The sequence below is a fragment of the Spinacia oleracea genome, chromosome 5, assembly GCF_020520425.1.
Source record: "Spinacia oleracea cultivar Varoflay chromosome 5, BTI_SOV_V1, whole genome shotgun sequence".
NCBI classification, from domain to species: domain Eukaryota; kingdom Viridiplantae; phylum Streptophyta; class Magnoliopsida; order Caryophyllales; family Amaranthaceae; genus Spinacia; species Spinacia oleracea.
In genome coordinates this window covers 25,365,947-25,377,743 of record NC_079491.1, presented here as the reverse complement: position 1 = coordinate 25,377,743, position 11,797 = coordinate 25,365,947, and the positions used below count along the sequence as shown (strand labels likewise).

The window sequence follows — 11,797 nt, the reverse complement described above, 5'->3', positions numbered from 1 at the left end:
TATATCACATTTGAGTAAATAAACCTATATTCACTCAAATCCATGTGAAATAATAAAGTCATAAAATCTTTCTTTAGCTTTGAACTCTATTGTCTAGGCGTTCTAACAATAGTTCATATCTTTTGTTACTTTCAACAAGTAAGACTAGCTTGTCTTGAATTGATCAATCAACTTTCAAAAGTCCATCAAAATAGAGCTTTTGAATGTTAACTTATTGATATGGTCTAAGCAACAATGCCAAAGATTAGTGGAACTCAAATCAAGGGGTTGATTTGAACCTAGTAAAGTTCTTTAAAGAGTTGTTTGTTTTAATCAAGCATATTGACTCAACCTGTAATTGACCATTTCATTCAAATAAACAAACAAACATTGTTTTTGTTTTTCTTGAATGTGAGTCTTTCTGTGTTTGAAAACAGAAATTTAGGTATGTTGATTATGGAACAAAATAGCCATTAAGTTCCAGCCTTTGAAAGGACTTAAAACAAACTTAGATGACCCTACAATTAATGTAGCAATGCCATGCTTCATTTCCCACTTGTAGGTCATTAGTGTATCCTAGCTTCCATTGTTTGAGTTATTATCGAAGTAAGAACCTCAAGCGGTATATGATACCAAGGAAGTTTGATTGCTAGGTCACTTTTCTTTAAACATTAACTTTTAGGTAGAAACGGAATTGTAAATTCCTTTCATTTGTTCCTTTGTTTTCCTATTTCTTGTACCCTTTCTTATAGTCTTAAGAATTGAATTCTTTAGTGTTGACTTTTATACTTTGTTAGACATGTCCAATGTCACCAACAAGGTTCTTTACCATTTTAATTTATGTTGAATATTTTGTTTCAACTAGATGATCTTACCAGAAGCTTCTAAAGTTCTCTAAGCATCGATCTATTCGAATGTCTAGGGACTAGACTCATTCGAGAATTAAATGGACAAAGATATTAGGTTGTTAACCATTGGTAAAGCTGAGCGTATTAAACTCAATGCTTTATGATCTCAAAACTACATTGTATTTTGAATTCACAATCACCAATCGGTTTGCCATTCGATTTTGATTCTCGAAAACAACCATAAAAGTCGATATAAGAAATGTACATTTTAAATTGCTCATTTTCTCTCATTTCCGTGAATCGTTCTTGGATTCACTACCAATCGAGGAAATTTACTGTTACCTTTCTAAAAGGATTTATTGCAGTGCAAGATATTTAATTATAAACAATAATTAAAACATACATTGAAGCATGCAAAGTCTAAACATTTATCATGAATAATAACTTGAAATTAAAGCAACCATGCAATTCAAACAAGTTATTAGCATTTTATTCGATTTTATTGTTCCGGCAGGTGTGAATAAAATGATTCCAAGACCCTAAAATCATTGAAGAACTAAGCACAGTTTGTCGACTTAATCCTAAAACATCTTAGGTAAGCAAAAGCCTTTTGCTAATAGTCTAGAAACTACTTTTGGTTGATAGGTACGTCTAAGAACTTGTTAGGTAAACCTATCGATTTTGCCACGACATAAAAGGACTCCTTACTTATATCGTTGAGTTTCACCAAAACTAACGTGTACTCACAATTATTTGTGTACCTTGCCCCTTTAGGACCAATAATTAACACCTCGCTGAGCGAAAACTATTACTAGATTGATGTAAAGGATATCCAAGCAAGTGTATATTTTGGCATGGCACCTTTTAACTCAATTTTTAAGTTTGGAACTTAAAGCTCTTACTATGTTGGTTAGATTTTAAGTGAACTAAAATCCTTAATCATGCAACATAATCAAGCTTTTGATCTCATGCATTTTATGACATATTTAAAAGCAATAAATAACTTAAAACATGCATAAGATATTTGTGATCTAGTATGGCCCGACTTCATCTTGAAGCTTTAACTTCAAAGTCCGTCTTGAAAATCTCCGTGGGAGGCACCATTTTCTTCAAATAGGATAAGCTATAACTAATTACAACTATTTGATGGTACGCAGACCATATTTGAATTGAAAAATAACTTTGGTACTTCAGACCAATTACATTCAAATTAATGGTACGCAGACCATATTTTCTATCCTATTTGGGCCATACTAGTCACTTCATAACCTGCAAAACAGTACATATACAATATATACCATTCACCCATTCATTATCATGAATGGCCCACTTAGCTGGTTAGTAAAACACATTATGCATCACGTAAATATTTGCAGCAATTAATCAAGGGCACCAATAATCTACCAATTATTCAGTCCTTATTAATTCTAATCAAGTTGTTTTAACCTTAAGGATTTGTAGACCTAATCAAGAGTTTATGACTAAATAGCTCTCCCACTTAAACCAATAAATTCATATGCTTTACCAATTTTAAACATAAAAATGTATTTCTAGTCTAACCGGAAACATACAAATTTAATTAAAATTTAAAGCTCATATAAATTTATAATTGAATCCAAAAAGTTTAATTTAATTTCAGTCGTTATTTAAATTAATTCATGATTTTAATTTTAGTAAAATAATTAGAATAAATAACATTTATTATAATTACAATATTCAAAATTAAAATCCAAGAAAATAATTTAAATTATTAATTTTAAAATTAATTAAAATTACGTGAACTGAAATTTTCAAATTAAACATTCAAAACGATCTAATCGTAACGCAAACACCCTACGCATTGCACGCCCATGGGCCGCTCGCACACAGCCATCGCTGGCCATGTGCGCGCAGCCCATGCGCTCGTCGCATAGCTGCTGCATTTCCATCGCAAGCCATCGCACGCTGCGCGCGCGCCAGCGCTCGTCGCACGCGAGCCATCGCTCGCAGTGCGTGCGAGCCATCGCTCGCTGTGCGCGCGAGCCATCGCTCGCTGTGCGCGCGACATCGCTCGCTGGGCGCGCGACATCGCTCGCTGTGCGTGCGAGCCATCGCTCGCTGGGCGCGCGACATCGCTCGCTGGGCGCGCGACATCGCTCGCTGTGCGTGCGAGCCATCGCTCGCTGGGCGCGCGACATCGCTCGCTGTGCGCGCGAGCAACGCTGGGCGCAGCGCTCGTGGCACGCGAGCTTGCGCTCGCTGCGCGCGAGGCTGCGCGCTCTTGCGCGAGGCAGTGCGCGTTGTGGCGCAGCTCGCTTGCTGCCCACACGCGACTGCCTTGGCTCGCCCTTCGCCCATGCCCATTCGTCCATTGCTCGTGGCCCACGACATAAGGCAGGGCTGCTGCCTTGTGCACGTGCACCATGCCTTGCTCATTGCAATCGTGCCGCACGGGCGACGAGCTCCCTTGCTCGTCGTCGCATGCCCGCACTATACAACACCCCTTAAGGGTAACACGAAGCGTCCATTGCTTTGTGCGTGCAAGTTATATGAACGAATCGCATAAAAAATTTAAAATTTATAAAATTAATGACAAATTAATAAATATTATTAATTTCATAATTTTAGGGCGAAAAATCGAAAATTTATTATCCAATTGATTTCCGATTGTTATGGATTCAAGTCTAGGTCATAAAAATTTAAAATTTATCATAAATTTACAATTTTTATGGTGGTTTTTAATCATAGGTTTCTAACTAAATTATAATTAATTATGAAAATCAAATTAATTCTAAATTATTCTAATTTTCAACAAATTAATCATAATTACAAATTAGATTGCATAATTAACAAGGCTAGGCATTAAAACTTGTTAAACATATACAGTAGGTCAATCAAAAATTCAAGATTTATCAACAAGAATCGCAAATATTTAATTTAACATCTTAAATTTACGAAATTTTGCATTCGAAAAACTAAAACCTTCGAAAAGTCATAGTTAGGCTTCGAATTTGAGAATTCTGGGTTCGGCAGAAAAAAACTATTTTTGTCAAAATTTTAGAATGCCTTTTACATGCGAAATTGACACAAAAATCACTCGATTTGGATGAGTAACGAAGAAACTGCCGAAAAACTGCGTACGTATAATTAAATAAACGCAATTTGCAATTAATTAACAATTACGAAAATTAATCACCCCTTTTAATTCTTGCAAATTTGTAATATTTAACCATGTTCATGCAATTTTAGATTATGAAAATAATAAGGGGCTCGTGATACCACTGTTAGGTTATGATACATATGATATTACATAAATCATGCGGAAACAACCATTAACCCAGGATTACATATTATTTACACATAATCATATAGCATAATTTAGATGCTTACTCTTTGTTGCGTGCCCTCCCTAGCTGCGCCCGAACCGAACAAGAACAAGTCTTTAGGACTCCAAGTGTCGTCCCTCCGTAGATAGTCCACAGCACGTCCGGATCCGCCTTAAGATTGACCAACTAGAATCGCCCTTAAGGTACTAGAATTTTCGGCACTTTTGAGCAAGATGTGTGGCTGAATTTTTCTCTCAAAAACTCACTTTGAATACTTTGAAACTCGTTTTAAATTGTGAACCCTGGCCACATATTTATAGGGGTATGGAAAGGGAATTGGAATCCTATTCAGATACAAATTGATTAAACCTAAAATCCTACAAGAACTCTAATTTAATTAATTTATCAAATAGAATTAGGAATTTAATCATTAACCGAACTCTGCACGTTTTAGGAAACGTGCACGAACACAAACACTTACACACGCACACACGGCAGCCACGATGGGCCGCCCATGCGTGCGCACGAGCAGCAGCCCACGCAGCGAGGCCTGCGCGAGCTGCAAGCCCACGCAGCTCCCGCGCGCGCTGCGCGCGCTGTGCGCGCTGCCATGGCCTGCTGGGCCTGGCCTTGCGCTGGGCCTGGCGTGGCTGTTTGTGCGGCGCGCTTGGCTTGCTGGGCGATGGCCTGGCTTCGTGCTGGGCCTCGTCCGGCAGGCCTCGTCCGATGCTTATTCGTACGATACGCTTCCGATTAAATTTCCGATTCCGGAATTCATTTCCGATACGAACAATATTTAACATTTCCGATTCCGGAATTAATTTCCGTTTCGAACAAATATTTAATATTTCCGTTTCCGGAATTATTTTCCGATTCCGGTAATATTTCCGATTCTGACAATATTTCCGTTTCCGGCAATATTTCCGATTCTGGTAATATTTCCATTTCCGATAATATTTTCCGATACGTACCATGTTTCCGTTTTCGGCAACATCTACGACTTGGATAATATTTATATTTCCGATACGATCTATATTTCCGTTTCCGGCAATATCATCGTTTCCGGAGTATTCATTTCTTGCCTGTGACGATCTCAGCTCCCACTGAAACCAAGATCCGTCGATTCCGAATATCCATAGATAGAGTATTTAATGCCATTAAATACTTGATCCGTTTACGTACTATTTGTGTGACCCTACGGGTTCAGTCAAGAGTAAGCTGTGGATTAATATCATTAATTCCACTTGAACTGAAGCGGCCTCTAGCTAGGCATTCAGCTCACTTGATCTCACTGAATTATTAACTTGTTAATTAATACTGAACCGCATTTATTAGACTTAACATAGAATGCATACTTGGACCAAGGGCATTATACCTGTGCATAGACGCCAAAAGAAAAGTCTCACCTTCGGGGAGGCCTCCAAACCCCAAATCACCACCCAAGCACGATGGGGTGCATCAAAATTGCACCCTTTCCCCAACATATAAGTTGTCTTAGTTGAGTATAGACCATCGTTTGAGTAAGCCCATGTAAGGGAGTCACACGGTGCTCGCTCACTCAATGGAATAGTGAGGATGCATTTTTGTCACTCTCGTTAAAATATTTATCAATAATATCTTCATCCCATTCCATCTTATCTACGTCCACCAGGTCACTAACATGCTCAACATCCTCCACTTCGGTGCTTGTAACAAACCTACCTTTACTGTCAGTTAGCCACAGATCCTTCCAAATGTTCACTTTTGAGCCATTATCGATCCTCCATATCGCCCCTTCCTTGACCAGTGCCTTAGCACTCCATATACTTCTCCATGAGTAACTACCTGCATAGCCCAAGAAAGCCTCCATGAATGAGCTAAGCTATTGGGATAATACTTGGCTTTCATGACTTTTCCAAGCAACGATTCCTCCTTTTGTACTAATCTCCAAGCCTGTCTACCAAGAAGTGCATCGTTAAAGACCGAGAGATCTTTAAGTCCCATCCCACCTAGGCATTTGGGGGTACACATTACTTCCCAACTTTTCCAATGTATCTTACGTTGCGTACCTTTTTGGCCCCAGAAAAAGCGAGTCATTGCTGAGCCAATGTCATTGATCACCGAACACGAAAATTTATAAACACCCATCAAATAAGTCGGGATGGCTTGAATGAAAGATTTAAGTAGTATCTCTTTCCCAGCTCGTGAGAGAAGTTTCTCCTTCCAACCATGTAGTTTCTTCCAGATTCTGTCAAGTAGTGCTCCGTACACAAATTTTTTAGACTTCCCCGCAACAGTAGGGATCCCTAAATATTTTCCGTGCCTATCGACTTGCCGCATATTAAGGACTCCCATCAATTCTTCTTTCTACTCAGTACTCACCCCTCTGCTAAAGGAAACTTCTGACTTTTCATAATTAAATTTTTGACCAGATGCTACTTCATATTTGTTGAGTATATCAACTATAACTTCGCACTCCTGTCGATTAGCTCTAGCAAAGAGTAAACTGTCATCTGCAAATAAAAGATGTGAGATTTCCGGGCCACTACGGCTTGCCTTAGCCCCATGTAATTTCCGTTCCACCACTTTATTCTGCAACATATGAGAAAATGCATCCGCTACCAGAATAAATAAATAAGGAGACAAAGGATCTCCTTGTCGGAGCCCCCTAGCCGGAGACACCGAACCACAAGCTCTTCCATTGATAATGAAAGAGTATATTACATACGACACACAATCCATGACCAGATTAACCCATCTTCCATCAAAACCCATAGTGAGAAGTAATTTCCTCAGAAATTCCCACTCCACCCTATCATAGGCCTTACTCATATCCAGCTTCAAAGCTATGGTCCCTCGTCTGCCCCTACTCCTCCTTTTCATAGTATGAAAAAGTTCTAAAGCAATTAGAGCATTATCTGTGATGAGCCTACCTGGGACAAAATCACTTTAATTTTCTGTCACCAACCCAGGTAGGATAGATTTTAGCCTGAGAACAAGAGCTTTAGAAACCAGCTTATACAAAACATTACACAGACTAATAGGCCTAAATTCAGACATTTCTTTTGGGGTTTTAACTTTAGGGATCAAAGCCACATTAGTTTTATTAACATGACTAATAGAAAGAGGGCCATGTAAAATACTACGAACGAAGGCAGTAACGTCATCACCCACAATATGCCAAAAACGCTGGTAAAAAATGGCATGCATACCATCTGGCCCGGGAGCATTGCAAGGGTGCATTTGTTGTAATTCTAAGTGTATCTACTCCTTTGTATATGGCTTTAACAAATCAGCATTATCTTCCACCGAGATTGAACTTTTAAGTGTCTTAGTACCTCTTGCAAATTTGTGTCACGGGGATTATTTGATGTAAACAACTACTCGTAGTAACGGGAAACTATCCCTTCAAATTTCTCCTCATCAACTTGCTAAACTCCATCTCCATCGTAGAGGCCCTAAATAGTGTTCCTTTTCTTCCTTTGTGATGCCTTGTGGTGGAAATAACTAGTATTCCGATCCCCATCTTTCACCTCTAACACACGAAACCTAAGATACCAGTAAGCTTCATGTTTAATTGAAATGTAGCTCATCTAGGGTTTTTTCAAGCTCCGTACATTCCACATAACTCTCTTGAGAGATAGTCTTTTGTTGGGCCAACTTGAGTGCTCTCTCTGTCTTTTCTATCCGTTGTCCTAGGTCATCAAATTTATCCTTGCTCCAGTCCACCAAACCACTTTCCACCGAGGCTATCTTGCTTATGACATCCCGTCCAGCAGCCTGTTCCCATGCTTCTTTCACAACAACCTCACAATTTTCATCTAAGAGCCACGCCCTTTCGAATTTGAATGACTTCCCTCTCATGCGTCTCTTCTTTGGTCTGGGACTAGTGCGAACTACTATTGGCGAGTGATCTGACCTATATCTAAGCAAGTGCTCAACTGAGGCATGGGGATAAATATGTAGCCATGATTGAGATGCAAGAAAACGATCTAGCCGTTCTCTCACTCTAGTGCTAACAGTTTTACCCCTCTCCCATGTCCACCACTGGCCTTCATAACCCAAATCACGGAGCTCACAATTGTTGACCGCCTCCCGAAAATTAGCTATCTCCCTCCTATCTTTATCTGAGCCTCCCTCCTTCTCATCATAAGCAAGCAACTCATTAAAATCACCCCCAAAAATAATTGGGATTGTAACTCCTTCACGCAAGTGGTGCCTCCATGTTTTATGTTTACTCCCCAAATCAGGCCACCCCAAGATGCATTGCATTAGATAAAAACAATTACAAAGTACTATATATAATGGGAATGACAATAAACATCAAGCAGTTACGATATTAATCAAGGACATAAACATTTATATGATAAATAACATTCTCTCAATGTTAGATAATTAAATTGTTGTTAGATATGTAAGATAAAATATCATGCTCTAATAATGATGTAACATGTTTTATAGCAATTGGTAAGTGACTTTGTTGAATTAATGGTATTGTATGATTTTATGGTTGTTCAACTCAAAAAATTTATTACATATTCCTTAAATAACGGTGCATGAGAGCTGAGGATTGGGGTTTTGAAGACCTCACATTTTTCACACTCTGCTTTGATAATATAGATTGATTTAACTAATTTATTTTCTCTTTATTTTTGTTTCTCTCTCCCCCTTCCATTATCTTCTTTTCATGGCTGCCATGTACCACCTCTACTGTGGTTTAGTTAATTATTCATTGAGATCAAGTGATATGAATGTCTAGCTAGAGGCCGCTTCAGTTCAAGTTGAATTAACATATGATCACTCTAGGGAAATACATCATCAATCGCATGTATTACAGCATACTCTCTATCCATAACAATAACTTCTGGCATATGATTAGGGTCAAAGAGAGATCTCACACACCGAAGTGCCCATTCAAAACTATTTTTTTTCTCATCTTGGAGAAATGCAAATCCAGCGGCAAAGTTTTTCCCGGTCGGAACACATCCAATTATTTATAGGAAGGGAATTTTCTATCTATTTGTCTTAAGTGCAATCCATCATCAAAACAAAATTAAATAACTGTAACATATGCACGACTTTTTTGTTAGCAAAAAATAAATCAGTTAATACATTTGTACCTGGTGTAGTTCGGTACCAATAGAAGTATGTTTCATCATTCAAATATTTCAGAGTTTGTTGCATAACTGATCGACGATCCGTTTCTTCGTTCCTTATTTTGTGCCGAAAGTTGTATATTTGTTTCATTGTGGTTTAGTTTTCCTTATTTTTATTCTTTATAGGCACCAAAATCTGTGAAGGTGTCACATGAGCTCAAGTCATCTCCCTTGTTTTATTCTCCTCATCCTTGGTCAACCTACTCATTATCGAACGACCCACATTATATGCAGGAAAATCATGATTGTGATTTCCATCGGCTACAAACAATCTCCAAGTTCCTCCAACCATTTCCTTTCCATTAAGACGAAATGGACACTCACATCTCTCGGATCCGGTGTTACGCTTGGTATTTACCTGCACACTATAAATATTCCTACGATAAGGTAAAGATCTTTCACATCCAAACCATACATATGCTTCTCTAGATCCGTTGCCTGCACCTCCCCTTGAAGTGATAATAGCTACACCTATTTTGTGCATTTTTCCGATATCTCTAGCAAAATTTATTACCTCAATTCGACTTTTAAACGTCACATTTGTCTCGAATAAGCAGCCAAAATCCTTCAATTGGCTCGAATTTAAGTGGACATAGACATCCTGCAAAAAAGTAAATTATACAATATGATCTATTTTACTACCTTAACAATAATTTCCAACATGATAAAATATGGGTTCATTCTAATCCAAAACAAACAAGTGAGAATTACCTATATGTAAATGTCGTAATTGGGTTTGACGATAAAGGTTGGGTTTGATGTTTGTTCAACGATGTTTTTTGTCCATAATTATAAACAAATATTGGTTGTCGTAATTGGGTTTGATGTTTGTTTAGTGAAAATGCCAATATTCTTTATAGTCCTATCAAACATGTTGGTAAAATTGAGTTCAATAATCAAAATGACTATAAAAAAAATACATAGTATGTACTTCGTATCATTCTGAATAAAACACATAGTCAAACGCCAATCACCTTTGTGTAGTGCCAATTGTAAATAGTTCTTTCACACAATACCCATTCGATCTATAGTAATTCTCTAAATACATAAATTGTCAAAATTAAAATTTAAAATATGAAAACGACAATTATGGGTTCCTTCTAATCCAAAACAAACAAGTGAATACAATTATCAATAAATCGATTGCTAACCACTATGAATTAATCACTACTCTAATTTAATTGATTGTTGCATCATAAAAACAATGCATATATAATCAATATTATTAAACACAAAGTCAAACTAAATGTTATTTTGATATAATTCAGTTGGCTCTGTATTTGTTGTATGGCCAAATTTTCCTTGTTCTTCCTCCATTCTCTTGATGTGACCAATTACTGTGTTCTTGTTTTCATCAAAGATTGAATGCTCTTGTTCATTGATATGTTCATCATATTTGTAAAAGAGTATTGTCTATGTTTAATATGCAAAGGAAACGTTATATCTATATAATCTAACTCTAGAATCCTAATACATACAAACTTAGACAATAATATTTGTAGTATCAAATCATACAAGGAGTAAAATTGTATTTTGGCGGCCAGCTATATAATTATATCTTGGCGTGTGACGGTGTGTTGAGATAGATTATTAGGACTACTAAGTAAACTAGTACACTTAGAAGTGGATCTTACGTACATTTTACGTAGGACTAATTAGTAATCCCTTAGAGTAGTTGTAGGAGTCAACTACTTGTAACAACGTATATAGGTGATTGCTTGAATACGTTGTTATGATTATGAAATTATTTAAGTTAAAACAAAAGTCCCAATACGAAGTATATAACCTTATTTATATATTTTCTTTACAAAAGTATTTACTACTCCGTACTGAGAGTAGGTGTTAGTAAGTTAGATTACCCAAAGGAGTCCCACATTTGTCATCTAACTCCTTCAGTATTGCCATTACACGATCCCACTTGCTTGAGCTTTTCAACCTCTATCTCACCAACATCGCTAACGCCGCACACACCACCGTTGTACATACCACCGCCGCCTCCACCGTTGCCTTCCTCATTTTTTGTCTCTGTAACGTCCACTAAAGAAAATCAGATGGGTGTTCTTCAATTTGATTTTCTTTATCTAATTACAACAATGGAAAGAAGATGGATTAATTTGGTACATTGGCAAATTTTTGTTTCTCTCTTTCTTTACAAGATGCAATCTAGAGAGAGGAGTAAATCCGTGATAATTTGATTGAGACAAATTCAGATGATTTTTTCTTTGGAGGGATCGGTTTAATCGGAGGTTTGCCTTTGAGTTAGGTGTCTAACTAAGGTTTTTGTATTATTAATATTTTTAAGGTTTATTTATTAATTAGGGATATTTTGGTAATTTTAATTTCTGCATAAGAAAATCTTTTCTGCATTTAGAAGCTATGCAAATATATTGTACATTGCAATTTTTAGATTATTTTTCATTATAATTACGAGAATGTCACTTGATATGTCAATCAAAGGGATTGTTTTGAAATTTCTCACGCACAATGTCCATTTTTTCTGATTTTTCATGAAATACTCCTGAATTTTGGT

The 11,797-nt window shown here is 37.2% G+C and overlaps 1 protein-coding gene across 1 annotated transcript; it reads right to left on the bottom strand.

Annotated features, from left to right (window-relative positions):
• Nucleotides 1–9,424: 9,424 nt before the first annotated feature.
• LOC130461368 (uncharacterized) lies at nt 9,425–11,283 on the bottom strand. The gene is made up of 2 exons (XM_056829448.1): nt 11,215–11,283; nt 9,425–9,868 (listed from the first exon to the last, which is right to left on the bottom strand). The coding sequence occupies exons 1-2, from the start codon at nt 11,281–11,283 to the stop codon at nt 9,425–9,427; spliced, it is 513 nt and encodes a 170-aa protein (XP_056685426.1).
• Between the last annotated feature and the right edge of the window lie 514 nt (nt 11,284–11,797).

What these genes read in the sequence shown, in the direction of transcription:
- LOC130461368 (XM_056829448.1), bottom strand. Translation starts at nt 11,283, where the DNA reads ATGAGGAAGGCAACGGTGGAGGCGGCGGTGGTATGTACAACGGTGGTG. An exon ending in GTGCGGCGTTAGCGATGTTG is followed by an intron (nt 9,869 to 11,214) that starts GTGAGATAGAGG and finishes ACTTTTTTGCAG; the next exon opens with GATGTCTATGTCCACTTAAA.